The following is a 23,221-nucleotide window of genomic DNA, read 5'->3' as shown; positions in this document are numbered from 1 at the left end:
GCTGTGGGCGTCACAGGAAGCAGCGTCTAACATGTGATTTACTGGAAACAGCTCAAAGTGAAAGTGAAAGTCCAGTTCAGTCCTGGAGTCAGTGGACGGTCAGCAGCAGCAGAGTGACGACTGGCTGTGAACTGATGTCCTCCATGTGTTTCTGAAGTGAAGCTCAGTAAAGAGACTTTGTGCTTGTTGTAGCTGTGACAGGAAGATGAAGATGTTTGTGGTGTTTGTGATCCTCGTGCACGGTAAGATAACCTTCCTCCCTCTGATCTGATCGTCACCTCGGTCCAACGTCACGTCTTTAATGTGGATCTGTGTCATCTTCACTTCATCAGTGTGTTTCAGCTGCAGGACCATGTTTTCTTCACAGAAACACATGAAGAACAGATTAAAGGCAGCAGATGTTCACTGTGTCTTTAAACACTCAGTACAAATATAAATGCAGGATTTATTGCACAGGTGTTGTTTAGACTGCTCACAATCAAAGGTCACTCAAGATGTTTCATCTCACAACACAATGAAAGAGACATGTTGGCTGCAGGAATGTCCAGCAGAGCTGTTCCTGGTGACTGAAGGGGATCAGACTGAACATTTCAGACTGATGTTTTATTGTGACCAGTCCAAAGAGCACCTGTGTAGTAACCCTGCTGTTTAATGCCACACCTGTCAGGTGGGTGGATTATGTTGGCAGAGAAGACGAGCTCACTGACACACATTTTAACAAACTGCTGCTGAGAGAAATCATTCTTGTGTGCATAAAAAGTCTTAAATCTTTGAGTTCAACTCGAGAAAAGTGTGTTTAGTGTTGTGTTGATATTTGTGTTGAGTGTAGAAGACTGTGTAGTAACGCTGTCCTCAGTTTTATGGCCTGTTGCAGCGGCTGTACGGGACAAAGTTCACACAAATGATCCATTGAAACTCATTTATTAGTTTGATACTGAAGGTGTGTCATGTTCGATCACACCACAGAGACGTCAGGTTCTTCTGCTCAGGTCCAAACTGAACAAAACATTAAGAACTGTGAGCGCTTCATGACACATGTAGACATAAAAATCACAGGAAAACTTTGTTAAACTATTAACAAATTCTATTGGACATGTTAAACCTTAAAGACTAAAGACTCTGAAGTGTTTATCTTTAAGTCTTCATCAGGGAGTCAAACAGATCTCATGGAACAAAAAGCTCTTTTATAGTTGTGACCCATCAACAGGAATCTTCCGCCTGATGCTGATTTGTGATCTACAGAGGGTGTAGTTCACAAAAGCTCCAGCAGATGGCAGCAACAACATCAACAACACTTACACAAAAGATTCACACAGAGCAGCTCAGTGTTGACAGAAAGCAGCAAAATCAAGTTCCTCATTCAGTTCTGGCTGTTTATAATGTGTTAATGAAAACACTTCCTGTTGGTGAAGCTTCCTGTCTGTCACCTTCTCATACAGAAGATGGGAGTGCTCAGTGCTAAAGGATTATAATGTGGCTGGTTTACTGTCGTGGAAGTGCCAAGTTCAGGTTGCTGGAACTCGTCACAGACGTGATGTTGTGTTGCTCCTCCATGATCATGTTCTATAAACTATCTCAACGTTAAGTCATCGGGGTCTCTGAGTCTTCTTCATCTCATCTAAACAGTCAAGCCAGCTGAAATTCCACAACACTCTGCAGATTGATGAAGACGTTTGGTTCTTGTACAGAGAATCAGCAGGACTGAAGGTTCAGCTTCCTGTCCGTCAGTCTGAAGCTGCTTCATGCTCACACAAACTGGACCCCAAGAAGATGAAGATGTTTGTGGTGTTTGTGATCCTCGTGCACGGTAAGATAACCTTCCTCCCTCTGATCTGATCGTCACCTCAGTCCAACGTCATGTCTTTAATGTGGATCTGTGTCATCTTCACTTCATCAGTGTGTTTCAGCTGCAGGACCATGTTTTCTTCACAGAAACACATGAAGAACAGATTAAAGGCAGCAGATGTTCACTGTGTCTTTAAACCCTGATGAATGTAGAAGACTGTACAGTCACACTGTCCTCACTTCTGTTCTTCAGGATTAGATCCCTGCAGCTCGCTCACATTCTGATGGCTTCTGTTCACAGACGTAATAATGATGCTTTGCTGACAGCAGCGTCACATGTGGATGGAAATGTTGGCCTTCATTCACACAGAGTCTGAGTTGAGCTGTAGCAGCACAGTTTACAGGCTGCACACACTGCAGAGGACCACATTCACTCATGACATGAAATAAGGCTGCTGTCATTGACCCTCTCTGTCTGTGTCACCTCACAGTTTCCCAGCATGCCTCAGCTGTGGAGGTGTATGAGGGAGACCCGTTTGTCCTGCTGCCCTGTGACTTCCTGACTTTTGAACTGGACGAGCCCTCAGTGGTGTGGAGCCGCTACGATCTCAATCCTTCAACCGTCCACCAGCGTCAGCAGGAAGGTGACGAACTTAAAGACCAAAACCAGCTTTACAGCAGCCGAACATCCATGAAGACTGACGCTCTGGAAACTGGAGACCTCAGCCTCAATCTGACAAAACTCCACCTCTCTGACAGCGGCTCCTACACCTGCACCGTCAGGTGGTTCAGTAGGGGGAAACACAAAGAACGGAGAGTGAGGGACGTACAGCTGCAGGTCAAAGGTCAGCAACTAACCCTAAAACCTCCTGTAGATGCAGATCAGAGGTCAGAGGTCAGAGGTCATGTTCTTTATGTTTCTGGTTCCCACAGAACGATTCCCATCCTGGGCCAAAGCTCTCCTGGTTCTCCTGGTTCTCCTGATTCTTGGACTTATTGTTTCTGCAGCTCTTTTAGTACATTTTAGACAGTATTTCATGTCAGGTATGTCACTGCTACTACACTACCCATCATGCACCTGGGCAGCATCTTTACTCTGGTAGCTCCCTGACTGTTGAGACAGACTGTCAACAGTGAGGTCTGGGACTATAAGAGAAGGATGAGACAGTGAAGTCATGTTACCATCACAGTTCCTGCTGCTGTCTGTTCAGCTGATGTTGTGGTTTGTTGTCTCTCAGTCTACCAGGTGGAGGTGGAGGAGGGGGCGGAGTCTGTCCAGCTGCCCTGCAAAACTATAGTTCGCCTGCCTAAAGACGCTAAAGTTGAGTGGAGGGATGGAGAAGACTGGAAGGTCCATGTGTATCAGAACGGTTCTGACCAGCCTGAAGAACAGGACAGTGATTACAGAGGTCGAACAGAGATGAAGAGAAACCTGCTGGAACCTGGAGACCTCAGTCTGACCCTGAAACACCCCACAGACAGAGACAGAGACACCTTCATCTGCACCGTCTACAACAGGGAGGGACACAAACTGATGAAGAAACAAGTCGTGCTGCAGGTCAAAGGTCAGTGCTGTAGATACAGGTCAGTACTGTAGATACAGGTCAGTGCTGTAGATACAGGTCAGTACTGTAGATACAGGTCAGTGCTGTAGATACAGGTCAGTGCTGTAGATACAGGTCAGTACTGTAGATACAGGTCAGTGCTGTAGATACAGGTCAGTACTGCAGATACAGGTCAGAGGTCAGACTGACACCAATCAGCTTGAGATTGATTTCCAGTCAGAGTTGACAGCATTGATCTGAATATGTTTTTAATTGATCCAGAAGAAAGTTGAAGGAACGAGCTGAAAGAAACAACAAATCTTTTCATCACTGAGAACAAAGAAATGCAGCTTTAATAGTTTGTATCAGTTCTTCCTTCTTTTTCCTGCTTTGTTCACTCTTTTTGGTTTTACACCTTTTTTCTACACTATGGGAGACTTTAGAATAGGCAGCTTGAATATAAATGGAGCAAGGGATGATGACAAACCAGTGACAGCTGTGGGGCTGGACTTCTTGTTTCCACAAACTTTCTTCCTCAGTCTTTTTTTGGCCCATAAGTCACACATAATGTGTCACACATTGTTAAACCTTATATCTACATGTTCCCTCAATGCAGCTGAATTATTTGGTGTAGACCACGCCCACTTTCGAGTTAATTTTCCATTCGCAAAATCGCGACAAATGCAAAACCTACTTTTTCAAACTCCTCCTAGGCAATTTGACCAATTTGCACTAAACTTTGCTTGAAGCATCTGTGGAACCTCCTGACAAAAAGTTATCAAAAGAATTTTGATAGTCCTTAAAACGGCCGAAATTTAAAACTACAAATTACTGCATATTGTGTTGAAAGCAGACAATCTTGCACATCTAAACAAAATACTGTCTGATTACCATGTAAATGTTCAAAATTGTGTTCCATGGACTGATGAGGCTCTGTGTAAAATTTGGCGCAAATCGGCCAATAGGTGGCGATCTGGTCGCAGTCTGATTAGTTTGAATGGAAAGTAAATGGGAAAATCTTAAAATCCTCTTCAAAACTCATCGACTTTCAACCTCTTCTTGTGCTTCATGCTTTGAGCTACGGATACCATTCCACCTTTGAAAGAGTCAGAAGACCTTGAACTGTTAGGCATGAATTCAGTTTTTAAAAATCTCTTACGGTTTCCAAACCATCACAGTTGTAGTTTTAAGGATTTTTAGGCCTTCTTCTGATATTGTAATGGGTGTGTATTGCGTGAGCTAGAGGGCGTGACATCATCGCTAGAGTGTAGAGCAGCTGGAAGACCTGGAGAAAAAATTCCTCTCAGCTACTGGACGATGATACTTTCAGCCTCTTCCTGAAGCTATTTCATTGCATTATGCCTCATGTCGACATTTTCATCAGCCAGCTCCAGAAGCGGACCATCAACTCAGTCTTTGTCTGGGGAATCATGCAGCAGTACACGCTCTTTTTCTGACTTCAGCGTACACTGTTAACACTTTAAGAACACCAATATGGAAACTGGTGTGTTTTTATAATAGAAAGTAATCTGACAAGTTACATTTATGTTTACTGAAGCATTTCATCACAAATGGACAAATCTTTTTAACAGGATGCACTTTTATTAATTTTTTTCCAGTGAGTTTGAAGCTGCACTGTTTACAGGGCAAATCTGTTTAAAATAAAAGTATTAAAATAAATGCAATGTTTTTAATCATTTTGAAATTAATTTGAAGTTTGTTCTTGAGAAGAAAAAAAATCCATTCAAATCATAAATTGAGTTTGATGTGAAAAAGTGGGAGCTTCAGTTTTTAGGCCATATGGCCCTAATGTTACCTGAGCAACACTAATAAACAGCCCCAACCTGTTGACTTTAAAGCTTGTTGGTCACAAAGTGAAGCTGTCAGTGTTGGTGGAGTGGAGAAGAAGCTCAGTGTGTCTGGAGGGTTGATCTGGAAGACGGAGGCTGAAATACTGAGGAGTGTTTTTAGGTGATCCTTCATTTGTTCTTCATAACTGGGAGGAAGTTAAAGGTCGTCTAGTAGGTGGAAGAGGATTAAAACAAACAGGTCGAGTTCTCATCACCAACAGTTTAGTATCGTCCACTTTATGACATCACCTGTCATGTGTTGTGTTTGTCTCTGTCATTAACTCTGATGTGAGTCCTGTCTGTCCATGTTGTCTCATCCTGAGACTGTTTCTCATTGTTTCATGGAGTGTTGTCGACTGCTGCCTCTGTTTGTCATGTTGGAACATGTTTTCAGACTATTTGGGGAGTTTTTTTGGAAGCAGAAGCTCATTCTGGGCTGCAGGTCCTCTCAGAGAAATAAAGACAAATGGCAGCTTCTTCATTTCATTGTGTGGAGGACAAAGATGTTCGTGTGTCTGAGCAGAAGAAACAGAACAGAGACGGCTGTGGATGATGATGATGCTGTTTTCATGTTGGTAAAAACTTTGAAAGCTTGTTTAAAACTAGATTTGAATTATTACAGAATGATGAAAGATGTGTAAAGTTTTCCACTGTGGTGTTATAAACATGTGTTCTGTTGTGTTGTTGATGACCAGCTGTTCTTTGGACGTGACTGACATGATTCAGATCCCGTGAATCTTCATTTATTGACCGTGTTGTTTTATGAATTTGGTTTTATAATGTCTTGAATTTTCAATAAAGTATTGTTGAAATTACAAATCTTCTCTGTTTCTCTCTTCTTCTGGTTTGTTGTCCTCTCAGTCCACCAGGTGGAGGTGGATTCAGGGGCGGAGTCTGTCCAGCTGCCCTGCAAAACCATAGTTCACCTGCCTGAAGACGCTAAAGTGGAGTGGAGGGACAGATACTACAGGAAGCTCCATGTGTATCAAAACGGTTCTGACCAGCCTGAAGAACAGGACAGATATTACAGAGGTCGAACAGAGATGAAGAGAAACCTGCTGGAACATGGAGACCTCAGTCTGATCCTGAAACACCCCACAGACTGGGACAGTAAGACCTTCATCTGCACCGTCTACAACAGGGAGGGACGCAACCGGATGAAGAAACTAGTGGAGCTGAATGTCAAAGGTCAGTACTGTAGATACAGGTCAGTACTGTAGATACAGGTCAGTACTGTAGATACAGGTCAGTACTGTAGATACAGGTCAGTACTGTAGATACAGGTCAGAGGTCAGACTGACATCAATCAGCTGATTGATTTCCACTCAGAGTCGACAGTATTGATCTGAATGTGTTTTTATTGATCTAGAAGAAAGTTGAAGGAACGAGCTGTCAGTCTGTTCAGTCTGTAGAAAGTGAAGAAGTTATTAAAGGCCGTCTGTTAAAAGTGAGAGCAGGGGACTTCCGGTTTAGCAACCATGAGGTAGGCATTAGAAAAACAGAGCTCCTCGATCAGTTGGAAAAACGCTGTATTTACTCAAAGTGTCTCTAAACAAAGACAGATAAAATTTAAGGAACGTCTTTAATATGTCCAGAAAAACCAGGAGACATATTTCAGAGATTAAAAAAACCCGAGTGGACGAGAAAGAGCCAGTCGAAGGTAACACGGATAGCTACCCTGATGCTGAGGAACTACAGGTGGACGCAAATATGGCTAACCTGCAAACGATACTGCAAGAACTACGAGATTTCCGGCGTGAAAACGCAGACACCCTCCGTGACATACGAGGTGATATTAAGGCAACTAACAACAGAATCGACGAAGCCGAAACACGAATTGCAGAGACAGAGGAAAGACTGCAGGGGCTGGAGGAGGCTACCAGGGAGCTACTGAAGCAACATGCTAAATTAGAAGACAAGCTAACGGACCACGAGGGACGAGCAAGACGGGATAATATAAGAATTCATGGCATCGAGGAGGGGTCGGAGAACGACTCAGCATCTATGTTAACATTTGTGGAGAACATGCTGAAGGAAAAGCTGGAGCTGCCTCCCGATGCCGAACTTAATATCCAGCGCGCGCACCGCGCACTTGGTCCTAAGCCTCCCGCAGACTCCCCCCCGAGGTCCATAGTGGTGAAATTCTCCCACAGTAAAACTAAAGAAGAAATCCTCCAGCAGGTATGGCGCAAAAGGGGGTTTCTGTACAAAGATAAGAAAGTTTATGTGGATCATGACTATGCTCCAGAGACCCTGAGGAAGCGCCGGGAATATGCTGAGGCTAAAAGAGTGCTGAGGGAGAACAAAATACGGTTTCAGACCCCCTTCCCAGCCAGGATGAGAGTGTTTTATGAAGGAGAGACGTGCACGTACAACTCAGCGCAGGAGGCTACTACAGATATGGTGAAAAGAGGTCTGCCCGTAGTGATATACAAACCACCCACGAGCTGGATAGACAGAGCTAAGAACCTGATGTGGCATAAAACCCGACCCCCGAGAGGAGAGGAGCAGCAGCCTGAGGCGCCGCGGGACGGCTTCAAGGAGAAACTCCAGGTTTTCAGACGGGCACACAACTGAACTAGCTTCACATCAACGGCGGATCCCACGGACTGAGAGGACATTAACATGAGAGACACTTGGGCAAGAGCAAAAGACATTTGGAATATTACGTGTCTGATCGAGGAGGACCTGACCTTCCATGGACATGCAACATTTCACTCACTTGAAGGAGGGCCCTTCACAGAGATGTGGAGGCTTCCCCTCAGAGCCAATAGAAGATCTAGGCTCCATCAGGGTCATGATCAAGACCTCAAAGCAGGAAGTCTGGTGTGAGGTAACGGTGAAAATTATAAAATTTATATTTTTTGGGGAATGTTTTGTTTGTGTTAGTTATGATGTTTTAGTTTTTTCAGAGTTCGAGTGGAGGGGGGATTGTAATACAAGGGATGCTACGTGATCTTTGATGGAAAGCTCCAAAGTACCACTTAGACTGGCTTCTTATAATGTGAAAGGCGTTCTTAATCCAGTTAAAAGAAGTAAAATTATAAGCAAAATGAAAAAAGACAAGGTAGACATAATATTCCTTCAAGAGACCCACTTAACTAATTCTGAACATATTAAACTTAAAAGACAGGGCTTCAATCAGGTATTCTCTGCATCCTACGAGAAGGGACGCAGAAGAGGGGTGGCAACGCTGATATCTACAAGATTAATTTTTGAAAAGTCATCAGAAATCACAGACAAGGAGGGAAGATATAATATGGTTATGGGTAAATTAGAAGGACTAGAAATTACCCTACTTAATGTTTACGCTCCTCCTGGTGCAACGTGGGGTAGAGGTAAGATCTTTAGCCCGAGCCCGAGCCCGAGCCCGACCCGGCCCGAAATTCGGGTCGGGTCGGGCCTAAAATGTCAATCATTACGTTCGGGTCGGGTCGGGCTCGGGCTTCTCTCTCGCTGACTTTTTTTAAAATAAATATATGTTTATAAAAATGTATACTAAAACGATGTGTGGATACTAAACTAAGGAATACTTGTTGTAAATAAATAATTTGGATAAAACAGAGAAGGCGGCGCTGTAAGGTAATTGCTATATAACTACTACTAAACAGGAGGCGCAGAGCAAGAGCACGCTTTGCGCACGGTTTTGCGGACATTTCGTGAACGTAATCTTGAAATTTCGGGTTTGCTTCGGGCTCGGGCCTGCAAATCAAAGTTAATTGGTCGGGCTCGGGCTGGGTCGGGCTTTAATGCCTGCGGGCCTGGGTCGGGTCGGGCTGGATTTTTTAGGCCCGATCTTACCTCTAACGTGGGGGTTCTATAGGCATGTTCTTGACCTTATGATTACAAAAGCACAAGGGATGGTAATCTGTGGAGGTGACTTCAATTTGAGATTAAACCCAAAATGGGATGTATCCAGACCAACTCAGTCACAGAATACCACAGTGGGTAAAAAGATGAGAAAGATGATTAAAGAAATTGGTATCTGTGATGTATGGAGAGAGTTCAATCCAACAACTAGGGATTACACTTTTTACTCCACACCCCACAAAACATACTCTAGGATTGACTATTTTTTTATGTATAATAAAGATATCGGTTCTGTAAGGACATGCAAAATTGGAGTAATGGACTTATCGGACCATAGCCCAGTTTATCTGGATATTAATTTAAGAAATAATAAAACTAGAACTACTTGGATACTTAATTCAAATATACTCAAAGGAAAACTGAAGGAAGAAATTAAACACGAAATATTGCTGTACCTGTCTGAGAATGACAATGGGGAAGTATCTCCAGTCATGGTATGGGATGCTGGAAAGGCTGTTTTAAGAGGGAAAATCATTGCAAAATTGGCCTTACAAAAGAAACTCAGGCAGGAAAAATTACATAATCTAGAAAAGGACTTGAGTAAACTAGAGAGACAACACAAAAAAGATACCCAACTAGATATTACTAAAAAAATTGGTGAAATTAAAAGCCAGATAAAAGAAATCTATGAGACAGATATTCAGAAGAAATTAACATTTTTGAAACAGAGGTACTACGAAGCGGGTAGTAAAGCAGCAAAAAACTTAGCATACAAACTAAGAAAACAACAAGCAGAGAGAGCTGTGCATGAAATTAAAGACCCAACAACCAAACAAGTGAAGCATGACTTCCAGGAAATTTGTAGCTGTTTTGAAGAGTATTATAAGAACCTATACTCCCAGACGGTCCATGAAGGGGATAAATCACCTGATTCTATGCTTGCTTCACTCAGCCTACCAACAGTTACTGAAGATCAGAATAGAATCTTAACATCTAAAGTGACCATGGGGGAACTACAAAAGGCAATCTCAAGGCTCAAACCAGATAAGTCCCCAGGTTCAGATGGGTTCACCTCAGGCTGGTACAAAACATTTAGTGACTGTTTATCCCCAGTATTATTGAGAACACTCAACTGGGTCTTAGAGAAAGGAGAGATGCCCCCCTCCTGGAAGGAAGCAATTATCACCGTAATTCCAAAAGAAGGAAAAGATAAGACTGATTGCTCTAATTTCCGCCCTATTAGTCTTTTGAATCAGGATTACAAAATCTTCACATCAATTTTAGCAAAACGTCTAGAAAACATACTCCCAGATATTATACAGCTAGATCAAACAGGTTTTATCAGACAAAGGCAAACACAGGATAATGTAAGGAGGACATTACACATAATTAACTATATAAATAAATACAACTTGGAAGCTGTCTTGGTGGGGTTGGATGCGGAAAAGGCATTCGACTCAGTCAATTGGTCCTTTCCTTTACAAGGCATTAGAAAGATTTCATTTCCATAAAAAATTTGTGAAGATAATACAAACTATATACGACAAACCATGTGCTAGAATACGGATTAATGGAGGACTATCAAATTCTTTTAAACTAGGAAGGGGATGTCGACAGGGCTGCCCTATTTCCCCGCTCTTATTTGCTATTTTTATAGAGCCCCTCAGTCAGTGGATAAGACAGAACGAGAAGATAAGGGGGATCAGAGTGGCTCATGTAGAGCACAAAATTGCCCTATTCGCAGACGACATTTTGATATACTTGGGACACCCATCCACTTCTTTTCAAGAACTACTCTCGACCCTGCGGGAATATGGACTATTCTCAGGATATAAACTCAACACCCATAAATCTCAAAATTTTGACATTTAATTATTCTCCTAGTCAAAAAATTAGAGCGGAATTCGATGTTAACTGGGAATTAAAACTAATCAGGTATCTAGGTGTGAATATTCCAAAAGATCTACACATGATTGTATCAAAAAAACTATGACCCCCTAATTTCTAAAATTAAATCTGATGTGACTAGATGGGACCTAGTGCCATTCTTAGGGTTGGGACAGAGGGTGGAAGCAATAAAAAAGAATGTGCTTCCTAGATTACTCTATCTATTCCAAAATGTACCTGCAGAAATTCAAGGGGAAAACTCCAGGAAGTAGACAAATTAATATCACGTTTTGTTTGGCAGGGGAAGAGGCCAAGAATTCGCTTCTCAACTCTCCAACTAGTCAAAGACAAAGGGGGCCTCTCTCTCCCGAACATCCACAATTACTACCGAGCAGCACAAGCATACCGCTACAAGCAATTATAGTGGACAGTGGGCTGGTTTGTCATCTTAAAGACACTAATCCGTGGCTAAGGATATCAACTAATATTTTGCACAAAATAATTAGGGAAAATAAAGCTAAAGAACCATATTGGATCTTGAGATGGATAGGATATGATCTGAATTCATACCAATACACTAGACACAGGTTTCAAAAAGTGGGCAGACAAAGGGTTAACAAAATACAATGACCTTTATGAGGGAGGCACACTGCGACAATTCCAAGACCTTAAAAATTGTTTTGGTTTAACCAATCAGGACTTTTATAAATTTTTACAACTTAGGCATTATGTACAGAAAAAAATGAATAGACAAGAGTGGCAAACAACCAAATGGGGTATTCTGAAGATTTTTCTACTCAGTTTTAGGTCGGACCCTGGTCATGGAAACATATCAAAGATATACAAGGTGTTACAAGAGTTAGTGGGGGCGGACACTGCATACATGAAGGAGAAATGGAAGAAAGAGAGTAGTATAACAATACACCCGAGACATGGGAAAAATATTTGTACAACAATGAAAAGTACCTCTTCAGTCTCTTGGAGAGAATTTGGGTGGAAAAACACAGTTCGATTTTTTATAGCCCCAGCTCAAATGATCTCTCAAAATACATCATGTTGGAGATTCTGTGGCAACAACAAGGCAACTCATTTCCACATCTTCTGGGACTGCCCTACAATTTCAAAATATGGCAAGACACCAAGACTATCATGAAAAGTCTTGAGAGTAGCGATCCCCCTAGAGTTTGAGACCTTATATTTGGGGACAAGACCAGACACTGTAAAAGGGTTGGAGAATAAATACATGTATAATATTCTTCTACTTGCTAGTAAGAAAGCATTACAAGGAGATGGCTGACAAAAGATCCACCTTCAGCCAAGGACTGGATCAAGGTGGTCCAAGATATTTATGACATGGAGAAGCTAACATTCATTCTTAGACTTGAAAAAGACAAGTTTGAGAGTCTATGGAAAACCTGGACAAACTACATTAGGGATCACTTGGAAAATAATGGGTAAAAATAAAAAAATAAATAAATCTCGGACTCCACTCACAGTTGTTTTTGTGTTTTTTTTTTGTGTTTTTTTTTTTTTTTTTTTTTTTTTGGTTTGTTTTCTGGTATTTGTTTTCTTTTCTTATGTTTTTTTTTTTTCTTTATGCCTTTTCATACTTGCACAAAATGTGTACTGACATTATAATTAATATGTCCGCAGATTGATACCTTTGTTATCTTACTTATATATCATTATTTAAAAGCTGAGGTGTCTTCCTGCCATGTGGCCTAATTGTTTCCATTTGAATGACTTTTAAGTAAGAATGTATATATGCCTTTCTCTTCTTTCTGTTTGTCAGGTATACAAAAGCGCAATATGTATTTTTGTTCTGTTTTTCTTCTCATGTTCTTTTAAATGAATAAAAAGTTTAATATCAAAAGTGAGAACAGTGTGTGAAGACGTAAAGATGGTGTTTATTAATATTGCTGCTCCGGCTGTGGGAGTGGAGAGAGTGGTGTCTCTACATGTTTTAAATGAAGTGATTGATAAATGTAATAATGAGGAATATGTATTTGTGGGTGGAGGCTGTAACAGTACTGAGGACAGCAGGTCAGACAGGAACCATGCAGAGCCTCACGCTGCCTCTCACACTCGTCTGCTTCACCTCATGGAGGCTCAGGAGTTGTGTGATGTGTGGAGAGACAAAACACCTGGACACACTCTGAACATAACTCACTGTCTGTGGCCAGGCTGGATCGCTTTATTGTTTTAAACATCATTTTAATGTGGTTAACAGTTGTGTTCTCAGCCCTGTTGGCTTCTCTGATCACTCATTTGTCACGGCTTGTTTTTTTACAACATGTAAAACCAAAAGTATCTGTTGGCATTTTAACACGGCCTGACTGGAGGAGAAAAACTGCAAAGAAACACAAAAGTATGGAATCTGTGTTTGTGCCTTACAACAGAGGTGGGATTTTGGAAAAGTCCAAATTAGGAAACTCTGTCAGCAGAACACTCAGAATGTCACAAAGACCTGATAAGTTCAGTAAAAGCTCTGGAGTCTGAAGTGGAGGAACTCTGAGACCAGCTGAGACCACCAGAGACCAGAACCAGACTGAGACCCTGAAGTTAAAAAGTCTCTTTCAGCTTCCTGCTGGGTGTCTCAGCTCAGGGGGTTCTGGTCCGGTCCAGCTTCCAGACTGTAGCCCAGATGGATGTTCCATCACACTTGTTCTTTGGTCTGGAGCGTAAGAATGGACAGCAGAGGTTGATTGACAGTTGAAGGTCTGACACTGGGCAGCTGCTGACTGATCACACTGCCAGGAGCGTCGCACCCGAGGAGGATGTGGATGTTTTAACACAAACACTTTTTCTGCAGTTTATCTGCAGTTTTGCACAAACGCCTCGCTGCAGTATCTGAGTTTCTCTGGCCGCTCTGTGTCTGCTGGCTGCAGCTGCCTCCTCTCTCCTCCCTCTCCTGCTGCTGCTTTGGGACTGACCGGCTGATGATTGGCTGTTCTGCCTGAAGTCCCGCCTCTCTTGCTGCGTTAGATTTATTGTTCAGCTCGTGCTGATGAGGCGGGAACTACCGTAAAATACCAAATAACAGCCGGGTGTTTATTATTATTATTATTATTATTATTATTATTATTATTATTATTATTATTATTATTATTATTATTATATTTCTAGATATTCTTGACTTTGAATGGGAGCTGCTGTAAAGTATTTGTTTCTGATTTATATATTATGCAGCCAGTTGTCATATTTGAACCAAGACAGATTTACACACATTTACATGTCAGGATGTTATTATAGACACAGATTCAATATTTCAGTGTCATGTATCATCACAGTAACAGCGTTACACACCAGCCCCCCCAAAACAATTGTTCTTAAAAACACCACCACCACCACATCCATCCCGCCCTTCTGTACAGCTGCTACACCTCTGCACACTGCAACCCACAAACTGTGGAAACAGAACAGAGACGCTGTGGATGATGATGATGCTGTTTTCATGTTGGTAAAAACTTTGAAAGCTCGTTTAAAACTAGATTTGAATTATTACAGAATGATGAAAGATGTGTAAAGTTTTCCAGTGTGGTGTTATAAACATGTGTTCTGTTGTGTTGAGCAGCTGTTCTTTGGACGTGACTGACATGATTTAGATTCTGTCAATCTTCATTTATTGACCGTGTTGTTTTTGATTGACTGACATCAATCAGCTGATTGATTTCCAATCAGAGTTGACAGTATTGATCTGAATGTGATGTTTTTATTTGATCCAGAAGAAAGTTGAAGGAACGAGCTGAAAGAAACAACAAATCTTTTCATCACTGAGAACAAAGAAATGCAGCTTTAATAGTTTGTATCAGTTATTGATTGATGATCAGTTCTCAGCTGAGTCAACAAATCTTCACTTCCTGTTGAAGAAGTTGATCAAAGAAAATGTTAAATTTGACGTCCAGAAATGTGAAAGTGACAAAGAGAAGCAACAAGCAGCAGTTGAACACTGAGATGAGACATTACTGTGAAGACCACAGGGACAAAACATCACAACACCATCAGGACTCTGATCATGTCCAACACCTGGAAAACCTGCTTTTACTTCCTGTGGTTCTGTCCCCTGTTACCTGCTGGTCTCACCTGGTTCTGTCCTTCAGCTTTCTCTGCTACTTTGGAATCAGTCAATAAAGTTATTCAAAACTGCTGCTGCTGTCTGAACAGCTGATGTTGTGCTTTGTTTCCTCTCAGACTGTCAGGTGGAGGTGGAGGAGGGGGCGGAGTCTGTCCAGCTGCCCTTCAGAACTACACCTGACCTGCCTGAGGACGCTACAGTGAGGTGGGTCTGCTATGAACCCTCATTCAGGACAGTCCACCTGTATGAGAACAGATCTGACCAGCCTGACAAACAGCACCAGGATTACAAAGACCGAACAGAGATGAAGAAAGACCTGCTGAAGACTGGAGACCTCAGTCTGACCCTGAAACACCCCAAAGAGACAGACACAGGAGAATACTGGTGTAGAGTCATCAACAAGGACATGTGGAGATGGAAAACAGTGGAGCTCAAAGTCAAAGGTCAGTATGAAGATACAGAACAGAGATCTGTGTGTCTGTCTGTGATTGGCTGCTTGTCTCTGGTTGGCTGCTTGTCTCTGATTGGCTGCTTGTCTCTGGTTGGCTGCTTGTCTCTGATTGGCTGCTTGTCTCTGATTGGTTGCTTGTCTCTGATTGGCTGCTTGTCTCTGGTTGGTTGGCTGCTTGTCTCTGATTGGCTGCTTGTCTCTGGTTGGCTGCTTGTCTCAGTGTAACTGTCCTCTGTCTCCTCTGCAGGGAACATCAGGAACAGAAGCAGCTCCACTGATCCGACTCCTCTGATGGCTGATCAATCTGATTGATCGGTCTGTTGGTCAATCTTTGAATATTGATCTGATGAGACTTTGGATCAGAGACTAAATGGAGGTGAAGGAGCTGATGGAGGACGGATGAAGACAGGAGGACGCTTCATCAGCTTCTTCTTCACTCTGACTCTCACACACAGTCTACACACTCACTATTGATGACTGTTGATCAGTGATGTCAGAGTGATGTCAGAGTGATGTCACATGGTGGTTTAGATCCTTTGAACTCTGACAGTAAAGTGTAAATACAACCTCAGATGTAGAGACAGCAGGTGTCTGCAGTAACAACATGTATCATGACCTTTACAGAGTGTCTACACATAGAAACACCTCACATTTAACACTTTAACACCTTTTAATGCCACTTTATATGGAATTTAAGGGAAATTCAAAAGTGAAATACATATACACATATTGCATATACTAGTTATTGCTGTAAGCTTTTACCAAAAAAAGATGAATTAATGAATGAATAAATGGAGATTCTTTCATATTTGAAGTGTTTTTTAGAGTCCAACGTCTTTAATGTGGATCTGTGTCATCTTCACTTCATCAGTGTGTTTCAGCTGCAGGACCATGTTTTCTTCACAGAAACACATGAAGAACAGATTATAAGATATCAGATGAAGATTCCTGTCAGCCAATCAGAGTTCATCACTGATGTTCTGGTAAACAACCACCAGAGGGCGACATGAGCACAGCAGGATTATTACCTCTGACAACGTTTCCACTGCTGGACCTCAGTACACTTCTGAGCTATTTGTACTTTACTGGAGGATTTCTGCAAATATCTACTTTTTACTCCACTACATTTATTGAAAACACTGTTTTAGTTACTTTACAGATTACATGCTGCCTCAGAGCTGAAACAGCACTTTTTAAAATGTATTTATTTGATGAACATTCAGATTAAAAACAACTCTTATATTCATACAAATAATCTGAAAGTGCTGAATATACTTCAGTATATTTACCTGAGGTTAGATTCTGTCTGTCTGGTGACATTTTAACACCATGTTATAGAGAATAACACACAAACTGTCCGCCCAGCAGGCTGCAGCACTTTATTAATAAAGATAATAAACCATAAAAAGAAAGAAAATAAAAGACATTTCTGATTAATCAGTCATATCTGGATCGATGTGATGATGTTAAACAGCTGATCACATGTTTCTCTTTATGATAGATTATATTTTATAATAATAACATCTTTAAACCTCCTGATGAAACACGTCTGTTACAGATATATAAACACGTGTCTCAGGTGTTAAAGGTGACACACCTGTCTTAGTAAATCAATCAATAACAAGTCTGAACTCTCTTGTTGCTAGGAGCGGCAGCCTCCCGCAGCGCGCTCTCTGATTGGCCCGCAGTCCGTCACCTCGGGCCAATCAGACGTTAGTGCGTCCGCCATGAGAATCCATGATGTTCTTTTTGTTTTTTCATCATTATCAATACTACGATTCACCATCAGGCTGATCAGATCACCGCCCGGGCTCGCATCGATCTGGACCTGATCGATATGTTCATCCTGATATCACGAGCGTTTCGTCACCACACGTCACCAGAGTGATTAAAACAGCTGATCAGTCTGTTGAGTTAACGGCCGCTGTGATGGCGGGCTCTGAAAGGCACGAGCACGCACGGAACTTCCGGTTTGAGAAAGGCTCGCTTTCTACCTTACAAAATAAAAGCCTGCGACGAATTTATTAAATCTGCACTGAACACAAACTGATCTATATTCTTCTTCATGGACCAGACAACTAATCGATCAAATAGGAAAATAATCAACTCACCTTTAAATCACATCTGATGTTTTATATTATAAACAAAAGTATTCATATATCTGTATTTTAAAAGTATTCTCCAGAAACATGCTGTATATTATAAATACACATATTTCAACTGAGTGCAGTGAGAATAAAGTCTGTGTGTTGTTTTTACAAACCACAGAGCAGTGAAGTTTCTCTCTGAGTTGAAGAATACAAGATAACAGTTGTAATAAGGGACCAAATTCACAAATGTCACAAAATATAGAGAAATGCTAAAACATGCCTCATTAATCTGGAGTGTTTTTACAGGTTCAGCACTTTAATGGTGAGTAATTGCAGTTACGCATTCATCAAGTTTGAGTTTACTTAAAAATTACCAAAATAAAGACCTCAAAATGTATAAAAGTAGTATAAAGTGCTGCTGTGATAAGAACACAGAATAAACCAAATAAGATCCCAAAGGTGAAATTAACTTTAAATTATTTTAATACTTCAGTTTTCCATAAAATTGAATCACATAAATAAAATCAACACACATGAAAAGCAGACATTGGATCAAACATTATATAAAAACGTAAACATGTAATAAAATATAAATATATAATGTGGTCAGATTTAATATGGAAATCAGTGTCGTAGTTCAGGTCGAGCGGCTTTTATTTTGAAACAACCCTCAGCGAGCAGGCGGAAGTGGGTCGTGTGGTACCGGGCGGGTTTGACGTGCCGCTGGCGCTGATGGCGGCGGGGCTGGCGGAGGGTCGCACCGAGGAGGGAGAGCGAGGAGGCGGGGAACCGGAGAACCAGAGAGAGGAGGCCCCGGCGGTACCGAGCACCGACACACCGACGATCAACACGCCGACGACGACAGCAGCGAGGCCCGCAGAGTGACAGCGAGGAGGACGGACGGATGGATGGAGCGGTGCGTTGTTTTTGTTTATCTGCTGCCCGCCGGGGGAGCGTTGACGGCGGCTGGAGGGTCCGTCTGCAGCCCGGTCAGCCCCCGGTACACACTTTCTATATAAATACACACGATACTGCGGTCAGTACACACAGTACTGCAGTCTGCACTCATACATGTGTACATCTGGGCTACTGATCTATACAGTGTGGACACATATGGTGTGTGTGTGTGTGTGTGTGTGTGTGTGTGTGTGTGTGTGTGTGTGTGTGTGTTGTATTCTCTCTCTCCACTTCAGGACCTCCTATTGGCCGTCATCCTGTCTCTCTCCACCAGCCGGTTCAGGTCTTCAGTTGCAGTCGTCGTTGTTACGCGACGCGCCTGAACCATCGGAGCGCTTTGAACCAACAGCTCTGAGTTGTGTATCGATGCTTTTTGGTGCTAACAACCCTGTAAACGATCACATTAGCAGGTTAGCTGGAGTGTGGCAGGAGCTTGTAGAGGCGCCACGGTTCAGACTCATCACACGGCCTCATGTAGTCGCTGTCAGACTAACCACACTGAGACTGTTGGACTTTGATGCTGTGGAAGTTTTGCAGACGAATGTTCTGAGGTCACAGTTGCTGCTGACTGTGCTCACAAACACTGAGGGGGGATCAGCAGCGTTGGATCCAGGCGGTGCCGGTCGGTCCAGAGCTGAATGAACTGGACCGCATTCCTCCACATTCTGCTCATTGGAAACAACTGGACCAGAAAAGGTTCTGTGGACTCAGGAGACTTCAACTCCGGGACCTCACAGACTGAAGTGGAGTGTTTGAGGCCTCGTCGTCTGGAAACTGTCTGAATTTATTCACATATCTCGACAAACGTTGATCTGTTCTACTTCACACGGTACCGGTTTGTTGCTGAGGACCTACAGAAGTGCAGGGTTGAGTTTGGTCCAGTTTGGACTCTGGATCCAGTGTATGTATGACATGATCTCATGTTTGTGGTTTACAGATGTTGTACTGTAAAAAAAGTCTTCAGCTGTTTATTAGATTCTGAGCGTTTCTGCCTTAAATAACTGGACTTGTTCCTGGAATCTGTTCTGGTGGTTCTGCACTGTGTGATGGTTTTGTCTCATGTTTGCAGTCCAGGACACGATGTGATCAACGGATCATAACTGATAGATCAATAAAGCTGCAACAGAAACAAACACTGAAGCCTCTTTAAAGCAAATATTAGATTAATTCATATTTACGTCTTCTGTTATTCTGTGATGTTTGATCAGTTTGAGCCTCTAACAGGTCGTCAGTTCATCTGAAGCCAGCGAGGAAAATCATTCTTTTAAAACTTTAAAACTCTGAGAAGCTTATCAAAGTGAACCCTGAGCACTTTATTATAAAGCAGTTTGTGATTATTTTGACTTCTAACATTCCTGTCAGACACTCAGAGTTCATCACTGATGTTCCCGTAAACAACCACCAGAGGGCGACATGAGCTCTGCCCAGGTTTAGTTTTCACAACTGCACTAAATACACTTCTGAGGTATTTGTACTTTACTTGAGTATTTCCATGTCTGCAAACATGTACTTTTTACTCCACTACATTTGTTGAAAATACTGTTTTAGTTACTAGTTACTTTACAGATTACAGCTGAATCAGCACTTTTTAAAGCTATTTATTGGATCAACAGTCGGATTTAAAACAACTCTTATTTTCAAACAAATAATATGAGTGCTGAATATACTTTAGTATATTTACTTTGGCAGTAATTTCACAGACGCTGCTTGCTGAGACATTTCCACACTGACAGAGGAGATCAACATGAGATTATTGTGATTTACACATTTAGAGGATGATTCAGTGAGAGAGTGGTGAGGGAAGGTGACAGTCTCAGTGTTACAAACTCAGCTATCAGTCTGGTTTTCTGCACTACGTCCCTGACTGACCACATTAACTAGGCTGCTAGAGTCCATACAGCACTGACTGTATCACAACAGGCTCTCTAGTCACCTGCGACCTGCAGAGTGCTGCGTGTCAAACCTTCTCAAACACCTCAAATACAGGTGGGCGTCACAGGAAGCGTCACAGGAAGCAGCTTCCAGCAGCTGCTTCACAGGAAACAGCTCAAAGTGAAAGTCCAGTTCAGTCCTGGAGTCAGTGGACGGTCAGCAGCAGCAAAGTGACGACTGGCTGTGAACTGATGTCCTCCATGTGTTTCTGAAGTGAAGCTCAGTAAAGAGGACTTTGTGCTTGTTGTAGTTGTGACAGGAAGATGAAGATGTTTGTGGTGTTTGTGATCCTCGTGCACGGTAAGATAACCTTCCTCCCTCTGATCTGATCGTCACCTCGGTCCTACGTCATGTCTTTAACGTGGATCTGTGTCATCTTCATTTCATCAGTGTGATTCAGCTGCAGGACCATGTTTTCTTCACAGAAACACATGAAGAACAGATTAAAGGCAGCAGATGTTCACTGTGTCTTTAAACACTCAGTACAAATATAAATGCAGGATTTATTGCATAGGTGTTGTTTAGACTGCTCACAATCAAAGGTCACTTAAGATGTTTCATCACACAACACAATAAAAGAGACATGTTGGCTGCAGGAATGTCCAGCAGAGCTGTTCCTGTTGACTAAAGGGGATCAGACTGAACATTTCAGAGTGATGTTTTATTGTGACCAGTCCAAAGAGCACCTGTGTATTAACCCTGCTGTTTAATGCCACACCTGTCAGGTGGGTGGATTATATTGGCAGAGAAGACGAGCTCACTAACACACATTTTAACAAACTGCTGCTGAGAGAAATCATTCTTGTGTACATAAAAAGTCTTAAATCTTTGAGTTCAACTCAAGAAAAATGTGTTTAGAGTTGTGTTGACATTTGTGTTGAGTGTAGAAGACTGTGTAGTTACACTGTCCTCAGTTTTATGGCCTGTTGCAGCGGCTGTACGGGACAAAGTTCACACAAGTGATCCATCGAAACTCATTTATTAGTTTGATACTGAAGGTGTGTCATGTTCGATCACACCACAGAGACAACAGGTTCTTCTGCTCAGGTCAAACTGAACAAAACATTAAAACTGTGAGCACTTCGTGACACATATAGACATAAAAATCACAGGAAAACTTTGTGAAACTATTAAAAACGTTATTGTCACAGCATGGACATGTTAAACCTTAAAGACTAAAGACTCTGAAGTGTTTATCTTTAAGTCTTCATCAGGGAGTCAAATAGATCTCATGGGAAAAAAAAAAGCTTTTTTATAGTTGTGACCCATCAACAGGAATTTTCCGCCTGATGCTGATTTGTGATCTACAGAGGGTGTAGTTCACAAAAGCTCCAGCAGATGGTATCAACAACATCAACAACACTTACACGAAAGATTCACACAGTGCAACTCAGTGTTGACAAAAAGCAGCAAAATCAAGTTCCTCATTCAGTTCTGGCTGTTTATAATGTGTTAATGGAAACACTTCCTGTTGGTGAAGCTTCCTGTCTGTCACCTTCTCATAGAGAAGATGGGAGTGCTCAGTGTTAAAGGATTATAATGTGGCTGGTTTACTGTCATGGAAGTGCCAAGTTCATGTTGCTGGAACACGTCACAGACGTGATGTTGTGTTGCTCCTCCATGATCATGTTCTATAAACTATCTCAACGTTAAGTCATCGGGGTCTCTGAGTCTTCTTCATCTCATCTAAACAGTCAAGCCAGCTGAAATTCCACAACACTCTGCAGATTGATGAAGATGTTTGGGGAATCAGCAGGACTGAAGGTTCAGCTTCCTGTCCGTCAGTCTGAAGCTGCTTCATGCTCACACAAACTGGACCCCAAGAAGATGAAGATGTTTGTGGTGTTTGTGATCCTCGTGCACGGTAAGATAACCTTCCTCCCTCTGATCTGATCGTCACCTCGGTCCTACGTCATGTCTTTAATGTGGATCTGTGTCATCTTCACTTCATCAGTGTGATTCAGCTGCAGGACCATGTTTTCTTCACAGAAACACATGAAGAACAGATTAAAGGCAGCAGATGTTCACTGTGTCTTTAAACCCTGATGAATGTAGAAGACTGTACAGTCACACTGTCCTCACTTCTGTTCTTCAGGATTAGATCCCTGCAGCTCGCTCACATTCTGATGGCTTCTGTTCACAGACGTAATAATGATGCTTTGCTGCGACAGCAGCGTCACATGTGGATGTAAATGTTGGCCTTCATTCACACAGAGTCTGAGTTGATCTTTAGCAGCACAGTTTACAGGCTGCACACACTGCAGAGGACCACATTCACTCATGACATGAAATAAGGCTGCTGTCATTGACCCTCTCTGTCTGTGTCACCTCACAGTTTCCCAGCATGCCTCAGCTGTGGAGGTGTATGACTGGGACCCGTTTGTCCTGCTGCCCTGTAACTTTCCCACTGATGGACTGGACGAGCCCTCAGTGGTGTGGAGCCGCTACGATCTCAATCCTTCAACCGTCCACCAGCGTCAGCAGGAAGGTGATGAACTTAAAGACCAAAACCAGCTTTACAGCAGCCGAACATCCATGAAGACTGACGCTCTGGAAACTTGAGACCTCAGCCTCAATCTGACAAAACTCCACCTCTCTGACAGCGGCTCCTACACCTGCACCATCAGATGGGTGAAATGGGGGAGAAAGAGAGAACGGAGATTGACAGATGTAAACCTCCAGGTCAAAGGTCAGCAAATAACATTAAAACCTCCTGTAGATACAGATCAGAGGTCAGAGGTCAGAGGTCATGTTCTTTATGTTTCTGGTTCACACAGAACCATTCCCATCATGGGCCAAATCTCTCCTGGTTCTCCTGGTTCTCCTGGTAATTGGATTTC

At 42.3% G+C, this 23,221-nt stretch overlaps 1 protein-coding gene and 1 long non-coding RNA gene across 2 annotated transcripts in view; both read left to right on the top strand.

Moving 5' to 3' along the window:
- Positions 1 to 1,632: 1,632 nt before the first annotated feature.
- The window catches only part of LOC119016335, a 28,540-nt gene continuing 6,951 nt past the window's right edge, over positions 1,633 to 23,221 (top strand). Inside the window, exons 1-6 of the mRNA XM_037092106.1 lie at positions 1,633 to 1,807; positions 2,277 to 2,630; positions 2,719 to 2,829; positions 3,024 to 3,350; positions 6,041 to 6,367; positions 15,068 to 15,075. Coding sequence (XP_036948001.1) covers positions 1,771 to 1,807; positions 2,277 to 2,630; positions 2,719 to 2,829; positions 3,024 to 3,350; positions 6,041 to 6,367; positions 15,068 to 15,075 — 1,164 coding nt within the window. The 5' untranslated portion in view covers positions 1,633 to 1,770. The remainder of the gene's footprint in view (positions 1,808 to 2,276; positions 2,631 to 2,718; positions 2,830 to 3,023; positions 3,351 to 6,040; positions 6,368 to 15,067; positions 15,076 to 23,221) is intronic.
- LOC119016337 lies at positions 18,205 to 19,582 on the top strand. Its single transcript, XR_005074036.1, has 2 exons — positions 18,205 to 18,408; positions 18,686 to 19,582. It is a non-coding gene; the product is annotated as an uncharacterized LOC119016337 (long non-coding RNA).

The sequence above is a fragment of the Acanthopagrus latus genome, unplaced genomic scaffold (assembly GCF_904848185.1).
Source record: "Acanthopagrus latus isolate v.2019 unplaced genomic scaffold, fAcaLat1.1, whole genome shotgun sequence".
Taxonomy (NCBI): Eukaryota; Metazoa; Chordata; class Actinopteri; order Spariformes; family Sparidae; genus Acanthopagrus; species Acanthopagrus latus.
This window is presented reverse-complemented; position numbering and strand designations above follow the sequence as displayed.